Genomic DNA, 20,906 nt, shown 5'->3' with positions numbered 1-20,906 from the left:
TTGCCAGCTCCAAATATTACCGACGTCAAAGATTTTAAGACACTTAGTAATAAGTTTTCAGAAAAAAAATTACAATACGAATTTCAAATATTCAAAGATAAAACTTCTTTGTATTAATGCGTCCAGAGTCTTCTAACACGCTACTTCTGTGTTTACTGTCCCACTCCCTTGATCTTTAGTGATACAATAATTATATCGATAGTCGATTCTTAGTCGCCATCAAATGATTTCAGAAATTTTAAAATGTGAAATTTTGCATCTAAAAATCGAGGAAACACGTATAAGAAAACCCTTTATTAAAACGTACAGAACACGTATTTCCATCTGAATGAAATAAATAATAACGTATCTTCGGCTTACAAGTTACAGTCGTGAATAAAATTCTAGAAAATTTTCTGAAATTCTACGTCTTTAAGTCTCCCTTATGTCTAAACGTTTTAAAATCGTTCCACACGCCAGTAGTCAATATCACCTATAATTCTCACGTAGCGTTATACGAAATGTTTCTAATTTGTATCGAGACTGGGACAAAGATGCCTTTCCTTACGTTTAGCGTTTTAAATAGTTGGCATGATTTGTTGAAAAACTGCTTTCATATCTCGTTTTCTGGGGATTCATGAAGGACACACTGTACTAAAAAAAAAACTAGTACATTTAAGGAACTCAGATGTACCGCAAGGTTCAACTAGAAGCGACAATTTGGCATAATGTCAGCCAGATTGAATATCTTCAGCACTAAAAACAAAGTCTAAGGCTTGTACCCTTTAAAATGTGATATGTAACATTTTTGTAAGAAATATAGATTTTGTGTAGGATTTTAAAGGGCAGACAATACACAAGAATGTCTGTTGGAAAGGGGGGGGGGGGGTCTAAACCCAACTTTCTGCCAAGGGTAAGCGTAACAAAAATTTATTAATTTAAAATCTTAACTACAACCATAACACACAATATTTTATATCCTAAGATAGTGTAATTGCGTCATATTGTGAATATTCTAACAATTATTTATTTCAATCCGTCTTATCACAATATTTAAAATTTCTTATAATTAAGATAATAAAATATCATTGATGTTCCATATCGATTGATCGATTTACATTTTGGAACATCTTTTACACAACATGTTTCAGTTTTTATAAAACTATCATCAGGTGTAAAATATTTACGAACTTAAAACTCAAATATGATTCCATTTGGTGATGTTTCATGCCATTTGTTTTTCAATTTTGGGCGAGGTGTTGTCTTTTCTTAAATTTTATCAGATGTACATATCGGTCTGTAAGTAGAAGATTGATTCAATCGATATGGAACATCAATGATATTTTATTATCTTAATTATAAGAAATTTTAAATATTGTGATAAGACTGATTGAAATAAATAATTTTATATCCTGTTAAAATCTGATAATACATAAATACCACAATGTCAGGATTCTGATATCACTCAACATGATAAAACTTTTGTCTCGCAAGACAATCAGATTCACAAGTACAAACTTTTATCTTCCCTTGTCGCTATCCGGAAGTAACGGAGGAAAAACGTGTAAACTTCCCACACAACTCTGACTGAAGACTGCGAAATACAACACAGAACAATCAGACCGAATCTTCGTCACAATCTCGCGACACGCTAAGGAGGAGATGATTAAAAGAAGCCATAACCCTGCTGTGAACTGTTGAACGATACGTTCTTAGGGATTATCAACACGATTTCTTTTTGTTCTAGATTGAAAATGTTCGTCACTAGCTGGAAACTTATCCCCGCCCCTCAACCGCAATTGGGATTTTCTTGGCAAGTCGCTGATGGAATCTCTTTTAAAAGAACAAATTTTCTGCAGAAAATATTAACGTACATAAAATAAACAGGAAGGTTTGAAAACCACTGTGCATCATAAGAGTAAATAGCATAATGAAAAGATTTATAATTTATACTCCTTATCTAATATTATTATAGTAATCAAATCACGGAGTACGAGACGAAGATGAGAGAAACAACTTAGGTTAGGTTAGGTTAGGTTAGATTAGGTTAAGATTGAAGATTAATTCTAAAACGGATATCAAAGAAACAGGATGTAAATTTGTAGATTAAATTAATCTGGACAGGGACCAGTAACGAGATGCAAACACGGCAATAAGTTTTTCGAGTTTCATAAAATATTAAAAATCTCTTGATCAACCCAGTGACGAATTAGCTTCTCAAGAAGGACTTCGCTTCGTATAGAATGTCATAATTGAAAACTAGTACTTCCTGCATATATTACGTTCATGTTTGAACCATGGATAAAATATTTGAAACAGTCTAGATAGACTTAATTTATATGCAACCGGGTTATATTAATAACCAAACAAACCTACGTATCCCAAATTCAGTTTTGTTAAACAAAAAGTTTTAGAATTCGAAAGGCTATATAAATAAAGTAAGGACAAATATAAATATTCCAGCTCACACACGTCAAATCAATGTATTTTAGCAGGGGACTATTTAATTATTCCATACTGTTTATAAGCGATAAGAATAATTACTCGAAGTCTGCTCAAGTTCATCGCTTCATTTTACGATTCAACAACGTACAGGTTACGCACTATCGACATATAGATCGATAATAAACGAGATATCGCTGAGTCGAACTGCGCGCTCTCTAGTTGCCAAACACAAAGATGCGATTAGATATTTACGTAATTACACATTTTCTATTTATATACAACAAACTGGTCCAATGCTGTCCTCATTATAAAGAGGGATAATGCTGCAATGATAAGGCACCCCCCCCCCCTCCTCACAGAGTTTTTGGGAATCTTTGTCTGTTCGTTGCGTATGGCCTAACCTTCTACAGCGCCAATACAAGAAACAGCAGCTGTGAAAACGTCTAGAAACACAAACAAGAGAGCAGATCCCTCTGCAGTCAGAAATTACAAACTCACCGTGACTGTTGATGAAGTTCGCCAGGTAGAGGTCTAGCTCTCGGACGGATACGTTGATGTGGTACGGGTTGACGCAGAGCCCAGGATGAGCACACTCAGGGGATTTCTCGAGGCGCTCACCATCTGTACTCTCGAGGGGAATCGCTTTGAATAAGATGACCATAACCAGGTCGAGACGCCACACCTAAAACCCCAAATTCTTAAATAAACAAACAGAAAATTCCACTGTAAACCGAATATTACAGACAGACACGACCTTTGGTGATTAAATATGTTAAAAATAATTTTAAAATAAACACTTTTTACTGAGATATGAGGTTTTCAGGGGGGGGGGCGAGTATGAAGATGGCTGTCTTCTGGGTTGTCCTATAGAAGTTTACCGACGTTTCAGAGGACCTTGCTGCCTCCATCATCAGGGCGATAATTATGGATGCAGCAAGGACCTCAGAACCGCCATTAAATTTTTACAAGGCAACACCGCGTAACAACCCAGAAGATAACCAACTTCAAAGGTAATTAGCCCCATACCAAATAACCATCCACGATCTTGCTAACAGAAATTGTTCGTTGAAGTTCATCCCTTAAGAGACGTCCCTCATTCTCAGAGTGCCACGACGGATGTAAACTCTGGGCTTGGATGCGGACAATCCGGTGAAAAGATCATTTACCAGTTCTCAGTATGTAACGTGCTTCAGCACTAAATACATCTACAATAAAGTGATGTTAAAATGTATCCTAGTTGCTCTTACTTCATTATAATTCTGAATTTTGATGCAAACCAGTTGTTCTACGAAGGAAATTACGCTGCGACAGAAAACAAATTAGAAAAAAAACCCTACTAGATTTAGATAACACTGCACGGTAAGCAAAGATTACTTGATTCAAATGCAATAAAAACCTGTCGGTCCTACTAATGCAATTATATCCAATTATGTGTCAATGCGGAATCACGGCAAGGAGATTCCACCAACAGCAAGATGTGACGTGTCGCCCTAATTAGATCCTGGTACATAAAATTCCCCTTACAAACATGTCGAAAAACTTGGTCAGAGAAAAAAAATAAACTTTCATTCCAAAAACGAGCACAAAAAACGAAATTCAATTCACTCCAAGATTAAAAGAGAACAAACAATATTAAAACAAAAATATCTGCACGTCTAGTCTTTGCAACAAGTTGGTACTACAAGCGTTGAATAACTAACTAACTCAGTAACTAACTCCCTGGTAACCTAACCAGCAGGTTCAAAACCGACAACACCAAAGCCCGCCACCGGCCACGATCCTGAGCCAACTTCATCCATTTGCCATACTCACAGCCCACCTCCCTAAGATCCATCTTAATATTATCCTCCCCTCTCCTTCTTGGTCTGCCCAGTGGTCGTTTTCCAGAAGGATTTCCCCAAATTCTGTATACAATGATCATCCGACATGTTGAATAAAGAGAAAAATACAATCCCTGAACCGAATAACTCGTTATGGCATATTTACATAATTTCGTTTAAAATACATTATATTTACGTGCTGGCACCTTGCATCTATCACATATAAGTAAAGAAATGTAATGATGTGTTATTTATGTAATAATTTACATCTTCCGATCATACTTGACAGACAATTTTCTAGTAAATTAAATATTAATAAATAAAGCAGCGTTTTCTATTGTTATTTAAAAGGGTGCAGGATAAATTTTCGCTGTCATTCTGTACGTGTTTGGTCCAATGAGTCCACAGGACCCCAGTCTGCTGTGTCTATAGGTCAATTCCTCGCTCATATAAAGTTCACCCAAATATCACTGCACCAATTTTTTTAACAGACGACATACAAACCAACCTCCAGCCACAAAACCGTACTTAAAAGAGGTGAATATTGAGGAAGTTGTCAGCCCAATATGGACGGAGAGGTTAAAGAAATTAAATTAAATTATAAGCCTAAATGAGATTTCAGGTTGTGACGGCGTGATGACGGAGGTAGTATGACCTCTGAAACGTCGGTAAACTTCTACCAGACTAAACGGCGCAACAACTCATAAGACAGCAATCTTCAGACTCACCTGACGTCCTAAATTCAATTCTAACAGCCACCAGCAAACTTTAAAAAAAATACGTCATTAAAACAATAAGCCAACTCCTGAAACGTCGTGTGTATCAGATATACCCCAGGTAACAGATAATATTCAACGTAATATCGGGATAATAAATCAACAAATACGACAGACCTTTGAAGAAAAGAGAGACCTACCTTATCGGCTTGTCGAAGGCAATCAATCCTTCTCATTTTGCCTTTCTGGTCGGGATTAGACAGCACGCACATGGCCGGCTTCTTGCCCGTGATACTGAGAACGAAATCCTCCCTGCACTCCTGCGTTATGTCCTTCCTCAGCTTGCCTAAGAGCCGAGAGGCCCATTTCTGTTTCACTTCAACTTTCTCGTTCTGCAACAGAAGGAAACGCCATGTTATGGTCAAATGGAGGTCCATCATCATTTGAAGTCAAATGATAACTCATTGTCAGGACTTTTTCCATCGCCTGTTCTTTAAAACCACGACGTTTCGGAGGCTGGTTCTGTCTCCGTCTTCAGGTGAGAGGTACCTACTCTGTTGGGTCCCTTAGATAGAGCCAGCCTCCGAAACGTCGTGGTTTTAAAGAACAGATAGAGAGAGCTATCTAAGGGACCCAATAGAGTAGGTACCTGTCACCTGAAGACGGAGACAGAACCAGCCTCCGAAACGTCGTGGTTTTAAAGAACAGATAGATAGAGCTATCTAAGGGACCCAACAGAGTAGGTACCTGTCACCTGAAGACGGAGACAGAACCAGCCTCCGAAACGTCGTGGTTTTAAAGAACAGATAGATAGAGCTATCTAAGGGACCCAACAGAGTAGGTACCTGTCACCTGAAGACGGAGACAGAACCAGCCTCCGAAACGTCGTGGTTTTAAAGAACAGATAGATAGAGCTATCTAAGGGACCCAACAGAGTAGGTACCTGTCACCTGAAGACGGAGACAGAACCAGCCTCCGAAACGTCGTGGTTTTAAAGAACAGGCGATGGAAAAAAAAGTCCTGACAATGAATAATTTTAAGTATAAACTACTGTCGTCAAAACCCTTTAGAATTGGATAACTATATACTCCACCTTCTCTATCAACAACTCTTCGATGTCCATTAAAGGGTTTTAAATGATTCTCCCCGTAAACGAGGATTAATTTCATAAACATCGTAAACGAGTTAACATCTACAATAGCCATGTGTAGAGTTTTCTTTGCGGTACGGATTCAAATCTTAAACAGGCTTAAGAAGGAAACAGCTGTGTATCGTGTCGCTGAGACGAAAACTGACAACTGAAGAACGCTCATTGTCCTGCGTACAGTATAGTAATATCGATCTATCTTTGTAGTTTACTGATCCACGGTTTATGTAACAACTATTTATCAATAGCGCGGGTCAGATTCTCGTAACAATTTGCGAAAGTATACACGTCACATTCAGCTGGTACTTTGTATCGGAACAGAACATCTGTAAAGTTATGTTTTAGACTACCTGTCTCACTCGCGTGTTTCACAAGTTGCATTACTTGAACGGCGCTACAATATGTAAGTTGTAAGGAAAATGTTTATACACACAGTGGCATTACGTAATAAGATATTTCTCTAAACCGAGTCTCAACAGACTAGTGATAAAATTTAATAAATACCTTATCGCTTTCGAGATGCATTTCAAATGAATGTACAATTTTTCATACGACGCGATGTGGACCACATTAAGAATTATAATATTTTGTGTTATGACGCCATGAAGACGATGGGGCGTGGAGAAAACTGCACAATGACGAGCTTAAAAATCTGTACTGCTCCCCCAGTATTGTGAGGGTGATTAAGTCGAGAAGAATGAGATGGGCGGGACATGTAGCGCACATGGATGGGACAAGAGGTGTGCACCGGGTACTGGTTGGGAAACCTGAAGGGAAGAGACCGCTGGGGAGACCTAGACGTAGATGGGAGGATAATCTCGAGCGGGATCTATGGGAGATAGGAGTCGAAGGAGACTGGATTTTGTTGGCCAGGGGAAGGCCCCGGTGGAGGGCTTTGGTTAGTTCGGTGATGAACCTTCGGGTTCCGTAAGCCATCTGGTTGGTTGAGTCCACTATTTGGGAAGCCTGAGGGGAAGAGACCTCTGGGGAGACCTAGACGTAGATGGGAGGATAATCTCAGGCGGGATCTATGGGAGATAGGAGTCGAAGGAGACTGGATTTTGTTGGCCCAGGACAGGGTCCGGTGGAGGGCTTTGGTTAATTCGGTGATGAACCTTCGGGTTCCGTAAGCCATCTGGTTGGTTGGGTCCACTATTTGGGAAGCCTGAGGGGAAGAGACCTCTGGGGAGACCTAGACGTAGATGGGAGGATAATCTCAGGCGGGATCTATGGGAGATAGGAGTCGAAGGAGACTGGATTTTGTTGGCCCAGGACAGGGTCCGGTGGAGGGCTTTGGTTAATTCGGTGATGAACCTTCGGGTTCGGTAAGCCATCTAGTTGGTTGGGTCCACTATTTGGGAAGCCTGAGGGGAAGAGACTGCTGGGGAGACCTAGACGTAGATGGGAGGATAATCTCAGGCGGGATCTGTGGGAGATAGGAGTCGAAGGAGACTGGATTTTGTTGGCCCAGGACAGGGTCTGGTGGAGGGCTTTGGTTAATTCGGTGATGAACCTTCGGGTTCGGTAAGCCATCTAGTTAGTTAGTTATGACGCCATATACTCTTGCGAAATTCGTTATACAATATTAAAATAATCTATATTAAATATAGACTTCAATGTTAATAAATTCTTTAACTAAAACTGTCCGTTTCGTGGAACTATTCAGTCAAGTTGTCTTCTAGCAAAGCAAAACACACAACAGAAATTTCCCCCACAAAACGGCTACTTATCTCCGTTTTGCGTCTATAGTAACCATCGTCAGAACTGTGAAAGGTAACCACGTGAGAACATGACATGCCAATGACAACAACATTATTTATCGACTGACTTGGGTGGGTGGTTATTGGGAATATAAATGCAACGGACATGTTTACGCTGCTCCGACCAATCACAATTTGTGACACAATCCCCCTGGTAACATCTTAGACACTATTTCTGTTATTTCGACAGCTAGCAAGAAGCACGGAAAAGCTGGTACCTTTTACTATTTTGACACTGTCCTACGCCCACAAGATCCTCAGTTAAAACACAAAGATATTTATTACGGACACGTGTGAGTCTAACAGCGCTTGTTATAGTGAACGGGTAAATTAAAATAACATTTCTGAAGACCACAGCTGGCATTAAATACCGCACTGGCTTTATCCAAGTGCCATTTCCAATCATAACATTTATTTTTAATATTAATTTTTGCATTCTATTGTGGTGTTATTATATATAAAGTAGCAAACATTCTGTCACACACCATATATTTATATTATTATTATTATTATTTAGTGTTCTGTCTGACGACAGGTCCATATGAACAGGATCCTTCCATCCTTTTCTCGGACTGGGACCTGTTCATATACGTTCTTGGCAGATGATCCAGAAGTGGTTTGCCATTGCCTTCTTCTGTGTGTGAATGGAGTAATTGTTGGGATGCCACGGAGGAAAACTCCGTGTTGCCTAGACCACGGCCTTGCCCAACACAAGTTATAAATTCGGGCACCGCCGGGAATCGAACCCGAGACCCCAGGATTACAAGGCCAGTGTTTCGATCGCTCAGAATCATCTTCAGGACCTCGTGCCTAAAATTTAATTCTACGCTGTTAATAATATAAATATATTGTTTGACGAAATCTTTGTTTCTCTGTTTTTATTTATATGTTTTCAAAGAATCTAAGTTGTGTTTGCATAGAATTATATAAATCGTGACGTCATATTTCTGTCCACAACCGAGAGGCGATGTATTTTAATGAGTCCTTGAGGGTCTGTTCTGTTATATAGCATCGAGGAAGCAAGCGACTACATACTTTTTCAAGAAAATGTCCCTGCTGCCAGTTGTAATGACTGAGTAAAACTTCGAAAAAGCTTATTATCAGTTTACGACGCACGCTTTGTTGAGATTCGAACCGGACACATCCCTAATACGAATCAGAAGTGTTACCGCTAGAGACATTTAGCCGTCAAAATAAATACTGGACACAGACCGGGACATTAATAAAAGAAATCTCAGTTTCCTCATGATTCGGCTGAAATAAAGCCCGCACGAAAAGAGATTTGTATGTTTCCCCCCAAACCAGTAAAGCCCGCATTTAGAAAGCAAACGATGACCCACAGCAATTTCAAATTACGGGGGGAACAATTTACGGAAATAGACGATGAACACGTAAATTATCTTCATAGTGTAAGATCACAGAAAAACGTATTCTTCATAAAATCATGTTACCGTCAATTCTCAAATATCGAAACAAAACACTTTTATTATTCCTGTGTCAGACACTCAAACATGTACAGTAAGGACAGTGTAAATATCTTCCACCTTCAAGAAGTTTCTCTTCTGGGTTGTAGCGCTGTGTAGTCTGGTATAAGTTTACCGACGTGTCAGATATCCTTGCTGCCTCCATCATCAGGGCGATGAGTACTCATCAACAAGAACCTTCCAAAATTTGGTAAAATTCTACCAGAATACGCGTCGCAACAACCCAGAAGACATCCATGTTCAGACTCACCGCAGTTAAAACCTCAAATAATATATTTCCCACCTTCTCCGAAATCGCAGAAAATCTTCCTCGAAACCACACCGAGGTGTGGGTAAAATATTTTTGGCATTCAGAAATTATATTCAGCATTTTTCACGGTCGAGTTGTTGGCTTGTGTCCGGGTCTAATATGAAGACGACCGAACACAAGGCGGAGACTGAATCAAGACCAAAATGGCTAAGCCACGGTAAATCTGTTTGTGTGTGGAGAAACGGTGCCAAAATCACCACAAACAAAGGAACAAAAGCCTAGCTGTTACTTCATAATACCCACGAAAAACCCAAGTCGAGGTTAAAGAATCCATACACACCACGTAAAGTGTCTCCAGCATAAATCTAGATACATTCTAAAATTTGATGAGCTTTCAATAAACGAAACTGATGGTCAACTGGTCAGACAGGTTCCTTCAATTACAAATTCACAGATAAGCTACGTTTCCGAGTTACATACGTGCCAGGAATACGTGACAGACTTCATAAAATATCAGTGCTGACAACTTAACCTGTCATTAACATTATAACACAATAGACTAATAGACTTATTTTTAAATTAATAACACAATAGACTAATAGACTTATTTTTAAATTAATAACACAATAGACTAATAGACTTATTTTTAAATTAATAACACAATAGACTAATAGACTTATTTTTAAATTAATAACACAATAAACTAATAGACTCATTTTTAATTTAATAACACAATAGACTAATAGACTTATTTTTAAATTAATAACACAATAGACTAATAGACTTATTTTTAAATTAATAACACAATAGACTAATAGACTTATTTTTAAATTAATAACACAATAGACTAATAGACTTATTTTTAAATTAATAACACAATAGACTAATAGACTTATTTTTAAGTTAATAACACAATAGACTAATAGACTTATTTTTAAATTAATAACACAATAGACTAATAGACTTATTTTTAATTTAATAACACAATAGACTAACAGACTTATTTTTAAATTAGAGTCCCGACTGTCTGTTCAACTATATAAACATCTAAATTATAAATATCGTACATAAAAAGCTTTGTAAAACAACAGTAAAACAGTTTTGTTGGTTTTTTGATATCCGTAAAAACATTTAAGCAAAATATATAGATAAATTGAGATCCGTACAGTTTTGACACCAGCCGACGTCGTAATCGGGGATTTCCCTAATTAAAGTACGACGAGTTAAAGTTATGTTCGATAAGGCACGCCGAAATCAGGCCCAAAGGACGATTAATTCTGAGGCAACAAATCTGTTTCAAGCGAATTGTTTATATAACATCGATAATCGATGTACATACGAAGTTAAAATAACATATTCAATTCAGAATGCCAGGTAACTCTGATATTCATTTAAATCAACTGATATTTCATAAAAACTTACGTTACGTCAGAAATTTATTCCAAGCAAAATAACCGAAATCACAGAACTTAATGATGGCATGTACCAGTCACTTTGTGCATCTATTAGACAAGTCTATTGTACAATTATCGCCAAAACTCAGAGAACCGACATCTGAAATAGTTTCAAGTACAGTCATTCGTATGGCTCCATATCAGAACACAAAACTAGTATCAAAATAAAGATGGCAGTCTTTTAGGTTTCAGCTCCATGTAATCTGGTAGATGTTTACGAATGTTTCAAACTTCCTACCGCCTCCGTCGTCAGGGCGAACATCGTAAACGTTTGCCAGACTACACGGTCCTGCAACCCAGAAGGTAGCCATCTTTGGGTTCAAAGCCGCGAAAACTCAAAATCCCTCTTAGTATGAGAATAATAAACCCAAGAACATATATGAAATGTCTAGTCCTCGTTAATAGTTTTTCTTACACATCTGCGTGAGTGCTTATTACACTCATTAGCTCTTTATCCGGGCATTCTTTCACTATAATGCATACAAAGTACGTAAAGTGTCAACTGTCAGAACGTCCCGTGTCTGCAAATAATTATCAGAACATAATTATATCTTGAACAACAAAATTGTTATTTTCAAGCGAGTTAATTATTATTAGCTGTAACACGCTATATTACGTCGTGCGTGTTATGATTATATAAGTAAAACACTTTTGTGTGTGCACAGCTTTCTTATATTACTTTTCAACTTCAATCTGGAATACACCATTATAAAAATGTAAAATGATCAAAACTGATGGCATATGAATAAAAAAATACTAGTCATGTTATGTTAATCAAATTGGCGGAAACATAAATACAACGGATAAGAACACAGAACCTCTATTAGACTCTAATACACACTCTACAGACATAAAAGTACTTTAACAAACGTTGAATATTTTTCAAAAATGCTGTCCAATACCATAAATAATTTCAGGAACCTATACTAATAAATTCTAGTGTCAAGGCCACCTCAGAAGTTCGCGTGCCCGACATGTTGTCAATACTGATTTTAAGAAGATAAAAAAGTATTAGGTTAGGGTAGCCTCGACATAACGTTCATCACAATTTTCCTGAAAATTAGTCATTTTTCTAAAATTTAAATTTTTAAAATCGGTGCACATGTGCACACACACATACTCTCTCTCTCTCACCGACAGAGAACATGGTGATTCCGTAAGCGTACTTTATTAAGAAAGGTAAATATGCCAATTTCACAAATTACAAGAAAAAAATTAGGTATATATGTAAACGGAAACAAAGCCAATCCCCGAAACGTCGTATATATAAAATACTATTTCGTCAATGCAAACTTTCCAGCATATTATTGGTTTATATGAATCACTGTCTCATACCTTAAGACTGTCACTTTGTTAACTTGTCTATTAGATGGTTATCCAATGAGGTCCAAAATTCGAAATGTGCATTTAATAAAGCGCTGTTAAATAATCTAAAACTTCATTACGAAAAACGATACCTTAAACTTTACAGCAAAAAGTTCAGGACGTAACTATCACGCTGCCATGTTCCTGGCGGCCAGACGGGCCTCTGAGACCGGGCGTAAGTGGTTGGCCGTTAAACACGTCTCCTTTTAACAAATGACGGAAACTAATTCCGACCACCGGCGTTAAAACCTCTGAGCTAATCGCGCGATCCAATGTTCAATCGCCGGGAATTGCTACCGAGACAACAAATTATTTCGTGTGCCCCCAAGAACACGTTACAGGCCTATTCAAGGGTCTGGCATTAATTTCACTACTCCATTTGCGCTATCACTGAAAAAGAGTTAATTTTCACTATAGCAATGACATCAACCACTGACTTTCAGAGATAACTCCACGGACTAGTTCGTGAGAAACTGATGATTGCTCATTTTGTCAAGAAATATCCCGTCCTCAGAAGCATATCCACATAAAAGTATTTGGCGACATTTAATAATTAAATTCAACACCCATAATCCCCATTACAGATACAGCACAAGTAGTAATATTAATTTTTACAACTGCAAATATTATATAATTGCATTTCATCATGCAAAGCAGACGCAGGAAATTTTAGTTTCGAAAGGGAAATTTTATTTCGCCGTTAACTTGGGTTAACACCAAGCAGAGAGACAAATATTCATTAGTCTTCGATGTTTACAAGCTAAAATATATTGTATTCTGTCTAGTAAATAAGTCACAAATGTTTGTCTTTGTAATTGACTTAATGAACATAAAACGTGTGTGTAGGTTCGATTTATTTCCCTTCGAAGCACGTGTTTTCGTCACAGTGAGTAAACGACAAAACAGCTGTTTTATTAAATACGAGTTACGTGAAAACACCTTTCTCATCCTTACCCCCTTCTTGTTCAGAGCCAAAGATCGAAGAAAACTGTGGCATTTGAGTTTTTATGGGGGTCACAGTGTTAATGTTCTCAGTTGTGACGCTGGTGGAATTATAGAAGTTACCAATACTTCGGAGAAACATACTGTCTCCATCCTCATCCGTGAAAATTGAGACAATATGTTTCTCCGAAACATGGTATGTCCATACGGCGTCACAACCCTTAACCACAAAGTTTATGGGCAAGGCCGTGGTCTAGGCAACACGGAGTTTTCCTCCGGGGGCTTCCCCGGTTTCTCCGTGGCATCCCAACAATTACTCCATTCACACACAGAAGAAGGCAATGGCAAACCACTTCTGGATCATCTGCCAAGAACGTATATGAACAGGTCCCAGTCCGAGAAAAGGATGGACGGATCCTGTTCATATGGACCTGTCGTCAGACAGAACACTAAATAAAAATAATAAAGTGTACACATTTTTGGGACATCTGTATATGAGAATTTTAGCCCTAACAATTACTCACATAAGGAAATCCAGTAATGACGTAGAAACAAACAAGTAACATGAACATATTATTCGGTTTTTAAACTATTTAAATATATTGATTTAGTACTTACGAGTGTCTGCAAATATCTGAAGTAAATTCACTCGTAATACCTGATTACTACTTCAGATTCTTAAAAACACAACAACCAATAAATGCACTGCATAACGTAGGGCACTCAGATAAGTCTTCGCCAATGATCACAGAATAAAAAGAAGTCAGTACAAAGACGACAGACCACCAGAAAATCCAACAGTACCAACAGCCGAAACGTCGCGTATATAAAATATCCCGCAGGCAATATACACAGACCAACCTAAGCCAATTTTCTAAAAAAAATGTAACATACGCATTTGTTTTAACCCGTGGTGTCATAAAAGTGTCTTCAGTGTTAGATATTAATCACGTTCATGTGTGAAAATAATCACAGGGGTTCATTCTGGTAAACCAATTTTATCGAGAAACACGTACGTGCTTATTATAACTCCCATGTGCATCATAATGCAAAAGTCTGAAGCTGAAGTGGGCAGTAAAAATATTACCACATTTGCCTTCTTGTCTTAAAAGTGTGCGTCAACTTACGAGGGCCTTTCAAACGAGAAAGCGTTAGAAAAATAGAGCCAGTGTTCCTACGCTGCCTAATCTACAGCTGGATACAACGAAAAATAAAGTCCCCTTGTTTCAAATTTTCACTGGAGGATGGAAAAAGTAACAAACATCTGTCTTTCCAATCTAAAACTTCTTGACGATGGTGAAGAGTCAATTGAATAAAAATTTTCTTGGATACTATCCATCGTCTAGTAAATATAAAACGTAAAACGACGTTTCGGAGATGGGACTCTATCGGAGATAGGGATTAGCTCTATCTAGTGGGCCCAACTGTGTAGGAACCTGAAGACGGAGATAGAGTCCCATCTCCGAAACGTCGTTTTACGTTTTATATTTACTAGACGATGGATAATATCCAAGAAAGGTCCGGAGATAGGGATTAGCTCTATCTAGTGGGCCCAACTGTGTAGGAACCTGAAGACGGAGATAGAGTCCCATCTCCGAAACGTCGTTTTACGTTTTATATTTACTAGACGATGGATAATATCCAAGAAAATTTTTATTCGATCTGTCTTTCCGTCCGTAACATACTCTTAGCGTCGCCACTGATGTTAATTATAGAATTTATATTGAAATGTATGATTTTAAGGTAATAAAACAATTCTTGTATATTTTAAAACATTAGGGGTGGTCTAAATAAACATGCATAGTAAATGAGATCACTTCTGAAACAGTTTCCGAGGCCAGCGAAGTCGAGGGCAAAGATAAATCAATGTGTACTACGCAGCAAAGAGTGTGAATTACGAACCTCGTAAATATACAATATTTTTCATCTTCCTTCTAAGGACCAAATATGACAAGAACATAATTGTTAAAAATTAAACTAAAGTATGAAATTTGACCCGTAAGGCTCATCTTTTAAACTTACATTTTTTTAAATTAAAATATTACGCGTTAAAAGTCGTCATTCTAACAACAAATTATTATACATTTATAATTAAATTTTTCTATGATTTACTTACTAACAATAATCGCGTAGAATGCAATACGTTGATCCTACTTTTGGCTGCTAGCAACGTAACCAGTTTCTTCACCAGCACCAAAAAGCAAGATAAACATAAAAAATTAATCTCCCTGAAAGCTTAAAATCATAATGTAATATTAAATACGCACGGACAGATTAAAAATACGTACAAATTCTGGTTTTGTGGACTGAACAGACGAGACCACAATGAAGACATAGGTGAATCTTAAGGAAATAAGGTGAGAGGTTTCGGATGTTAATCACCAAATTCAGGCTATAAATAAACCTTTGAATTCCATAACAGATGGAGAATTTCTTGAATAACTGAGCTACTATCAGCTGGCAAAGAATGACTCTATTCCATGAAGTTATAAACGTAGTTCATTCGTGTAAAAACAAATAATTTTATATCGATACATAATTCTTTAAGCCACGAGATATTAAAATACATTTCAACGCGTCGCCACGTGGAAAATAGGGTTAAGACATACTAGGTTAATCACTCCACCATGAGAAGTTACTTAACCACAGTAGTTAAAGCATGACGTTAAATAACCTAAGACTCACTCAACATATGGTAATAATCCAGTCTTCACGTGTCACATAGCAACACAGGATGACAGTTGAACATAAGACTGGGCGTGGAGCCTCATCTGCATTGTAATGGAAAACCTCACCAACAGAATGAACTGACATCTTACAATGTAACGAGATAAAGAATAAAAATGGACAAATCGTGATTTCAGATACTTACAGAACGTAATATTATGCATAAATGTCGTAGGAAGGAACGCACACGTTACCAGCGCAGCAAAAACCAGCTGACTTTCATTTTGTTCATCAAGTTCAATGAACAGAAGTCCTTAGGCAGCTGACAGTAGCTCAGCATGTCACGAAATTACAACCTTTACTGCCATCTTCAAAGGAGCCCGGCACCGTAAGATAGCTAATCTGGACCGAGGTAAGAATTGAATTATACAGCGTGCCATGCAACGTTACGGATGGCCACTACAAGCTTGTCCACTGTTTTGTATGGTACAGAAGCTTCACGTCTTATTCTCAGAAATTAAAGCAATTGCTGTTCTTAGAAATACGACTACCATAAACACATTTTAACACAAAATTCATTACAGAGTAAAGAATATTAAATATTTTAAACTAATAAAACTGACTAGGTCAATATGATCCAGTAGGATTAAATAATAATTAAGAGAAAACACGGCAATACTTCCAGACAGATGTAACTCCTCTACACCATTTCTGGTATGTTTCAAAAAATTATCTTCAATATATATATTAATTTGTTTTCTATTTTACTAATATTCATTTAACCTTTATGTTATTTACATTACAGACTGATATAAAAACAACAAAACGTTCACCCACACTAAAGTCACATTGAGCATGATGTATATATACAGAACAACATCGAGTGTGTTATTAAAAATGGAATAAAAATCTGAAAAAGAACATCGTTTGATATCTGGTAAAAATCTAATAAAAATGCAGGCTAGCATAATGTAGGAAAATTGTATTTGAATTATTTATCGTTTTGAAGCTTTATATAATTATATACACCTGAGGATGGTTCTTTTAGGAACTGAAACATGTCGTGAAACATGAAAAATGATGGTCTAATGTAAATCGAATATTTCGATAAAGAACATCATTTAATATTTTAAATTTTAATTATTGTAATATTTTAATATTTAATAAGAATTTATTGTGATTAGACGGACAAGATTTAATATATACTTAATATATAAGAGAAACAAGACTAGAATACAAACATCTGAATCGAACATCACAAATGAGTTGGATGTTTCATATAAACATTACGCAAAATACATGAGATTATTATGGAGTTCAAACTGAACTCAAAATTTTATATGAACATGGGCCCGCAATAAATTCGTTACAAACATAAAATCTGTTGACTTTTACCAGTTTTTGTGCATGGCGTAATATGTTAAAATAAAAACTAATACAATGTATGCCGCAGAGCGGTTTATTTAAAATGGAACAGTTATAGAGCGAATTTCTCTGCAAGCCCAAAATCAGGCGGCAGAGTCTGCCGCTCAGCCCGGGAAGGTCGGCCGACCTTGACGTCAAAGTTAGCTTCTCGGTGGCGCTGTCTAAAAACCACTGTGAAGTTCTGGAATTCTTTTTACAGTAAAGGCCACTGTAAGCTTCAGGATTTCATATATAATCCTATTTCGAGTGTCATGAACACTTCTCGCTGCATTTTAAAAGAGTTGTCACATACTCCGTAACTCTGAATGGAATCAGCGTTTGAGATTAGGCAGTCTACGACGTATTTTACTTGGGGAGGGGGGGGGGGAACAAATCAAAATCACTGCAGTGTGGTACAGAATATGAAATAATCGTTACCCTCCTGCAATATATTACGCCTATGTGTCGTCCAGTTTGTAGATCGAAAGGTAATTTATATCGACTAATACTGAAGCACGGAAAACATAATTACAGTGATAAAATGGAGAGTTAGAATCTGTTTATGAAGGATTGAAAGTAAATTAATGTGTTGCATTTAAAAAAAATAGGTGACATAAGTAGGCCTCTTTATATACACAAACCATTGCTTCGAGCCAACTTCGTTTCTGAACAACTGCTAAACTTTGTCTTTAAAAACTTCAAAATCTAAATACGTTTCGGCCAAGTTAATGACTAACCAGGATTAAATTGGGTAACATAAACCACTCACAACAGACTTTAGTCGTTATAATAATTAATTGCCTCGAGATAAATAAAATATCTCTAGGTTTTTTTTAATGCTTACGGTCATTTTAACACTTTTAAAGAGTGAATGTAATTAATTAACAGGAGTTATTTACGTTATTAGGACCTTTGAGGGGATATTTTAGAATAACAATTTTAATTTAACACGAGGTCTTAATTATGAATTGAATTGAATTAACGAAAATCATGCTGAAATGTGTGGAACACAAAATATAACTGAGATCGAGATTGCTGTCTTATCGATTTCTCGGGGAAAAAACATCGTAAATTATTTTCTCTGTTTGTCAAAAAAAGTTGAGGAAAGATATTTTTCCACATCTTCAGCACGACTATTGCGGGAATCTGAACTTAAAAAAATACTGACGGTAGAGGCCTTTGGAAGTGAATAGTACGCATTAGTGTCTGGTCTATACTGACGATAATTTACTGGTGAGAAAATAGAATAAAACACAGAAGCTCTATTAGAAGTGTACAAGTTAACTGCCTTCAACCTAACCAATCACACTGAGAGGATAACCAAGATTATCTGAGATGATAATCTCTGTTATATAACCACTGCTACATGTTTTATTTCAGTAAAGTGTTATTACACAATATTTCATAAATAAGCTTTACCACGTATTTCAGTAACAAAGGAAACGTCAATTATGAATTTGTTTCTTCGATACAAAAATGAACCGTAAGATCTTCAAGTTTTCCAACGTTAGCTGAAACAGAGGAATTATTCAATACGACAAGTGGATTTTTCATCACGACAATGTGCCTTCCCGTACAATATTTCCGATACAGAGACTTTTGACCAAAAAAAAATACATTACTCTCCATTTCGAACCATCATACTAGATCACAGAATTTTTCCCTATCAGAGACATTTCCTGTTCCCAAAATTAAATTCTTCCTCTGAGCTATCTGAAAGCATCCAAAGCAATATGACGACAGCAGAGGAGAATAAAAAGATTATGGGGGGAAAATTATTTCCAGGAATATATGAAGATACGGCACATACGAAGGGATGTTCGTGTAGAATACGTCACCTCTCCTTCTTGACTTGAATTTAATCACAGATAAACAGTTTAATAAATCCAATAAATCACTCAGTGGTGCAAGATCTTGATAGATCAATCATTCAGTAGACAAAACAGCTGATCAAGAAATACCATGCGCGTTTACTGAACAAGGCGGTTTACTGCTGTGTTTACGAAAGCCCAACATTAGGACCTATTCTTAGAAATCCATGTTTCCTCTGCATCTTCATAAACTATTTCACCAAGATCCATCTTAAAAATACTAAATTGGATCCAGGAGACATAAGCTACGAGTATGTCTCTCAAGCGGTCAATTCCTTTGAAGTTCTGACAAAAATTTAGTAAATATTTTCTCTTCACTCAATTGTCCTAAAAAATCAAATAAAGACGAAGTTTATAAATTTAAATTTGGTTATGTTTATTTAAAATTTCCAAAAACGAACTAATTCAATCACCTGCTTCCAATTTCATGTTATCCTTATCAGAAAAGAAAGAAGTTACTTGGTTTTCCTCAGTTTAAAATAGTCCTTTAGATTACTACTCGTTGTTACACCAAAAAAATATGTAATGCTATACACGTTAGCTCTGGAAACACCAAAACGGAATAAGAAAATCTCACATTTTACCACATTATACCTACCAATAACGTACCGGTGTACCAAATAAATAAAATAATACTTTTTAATTTATTTTTAACAGGCACATAATACGTAACTAATTTCATGCTAACATTTGCAGCACAAAGCCATTCTATTGTTTTATACTTTCGTGGAAGCTTATAAATTAAGCTTCCTGAACGCTGCAAGTAGCTTATAACGTCAAGAGATAGCAAGGTTTATTTTCAGTGGTAATGTTACAAACAAAATCAGCCTTTACACAGAAGGGGAATGTGTCTAATAACACGGCAAGGACACGCATTAAAACGCATCACCGTTTACAACAAGACACCCGATGACAAGAACGCATTTCTGAAGATAAGCGTCATTATAAATAATCACGACAATAATTTCTTTTTATAATGGATTAAAACAACTAAAAATGTTAGTATTAAATGGTAACGACATTTATCAACTAATCTACAGTGTAAAAGTGTCCGAGTGTCCAATAGGTCCTGAAAGTGTCTCAATGTCCAAAAGGTCCTGAAAGTGTCCCAGTGTCCAACAGGTCCTGAAAGTGTCCCAGTGTCCAAAAGGTCCTGAAAGTGTCCCAGTGTCCAATAGGTCCTGGAAGTGTCCCAGTGTCCAATAGGTTCTGAAAGTGTCTCAGTGTCCAATAGGTCCTGGAAGTGTCCCAGTGTCCAAAAGGTCCTGAAAGTGTCTCAGTGTCCAATAGGTCCTGAAAGTGTCCCAGTGTCCAACATGTCCTGAAAGTATCCCAGTGTCCAATAGGTCCTGAAAGTGTCCCAGTGTCCAATAGGTCCTGAAAGTGTCTCAGTGTCCAACAGGTCCTGAAAGTGTCCCAGTGTCCAACATGTCCTGAAAGTATCCCAGTGTCCAATAGGTCCTGAAAGTGTCCCAGTGTCCAATAGGTCCTGAAATTGCCCGTATCCAACAGACTACTGCCTGGAGATATCCGGATATTTATTCCTGACTTCACGAGTATGTAATGCTAACCTTTTCACCACGACGTTAGCTTTTTTAAAGT

The 20,906-nt window shown here is 37.1% G+C and overlaps 1 protein-coding gene across 12 annotated transcripts in view; it reads right to left on the bottom strand.

The window, feature by feature from the left end:
• The window catches only part of NfI (Nuclear factor I), a 279,859-nt gene that overhangs the window by 63,173 nt on the left and 195,780 nt on the right, over positions 1-20,906 (bottom strand). For all 12 annotated transcript variants that reach the window (XM_087354492.1, XM_087354494.1, XM_087354493.1 and 9 more), the window contains 2 exons: positions 5,161-5,352; positions 2,923-3,106 (listed from right to left, as the gene is read on the bottom strand). In XM_087354492.1, the coding sequence (XP_087210618.1) occupies positions 2,923-3,106; positions 5,161-5,352 (376 nt within the window). The remainder of the gene's footprint in view (positions 1-2,922; positions 3,107-5,160; positions 5,353-20,906) is intronic.

The sequence above is a fragment of the Zootermopsis nevadensis genome, unplaced genomic scaffold (assembly GCF_977971745.1).
Source record: "Zootermopsis nevadensis isolate Lab colony 2312 unplaced genomic scaffold, Znev_1.0 Znev_ptg000023l, whole genome shotgun sequence".
In the NCBI taxonomy this organism is placed as follows: Eukaryota; Metazoa; Arthropoda; class Insecta; order Blattodea; family Termopsidae; genus Zootermopsis; species Zootermopsis nevadensis.
Note: the sequence above shows the minus strand (reverse complement) of the source record. Positions and strands in the feature narration are given on the sequence as shown.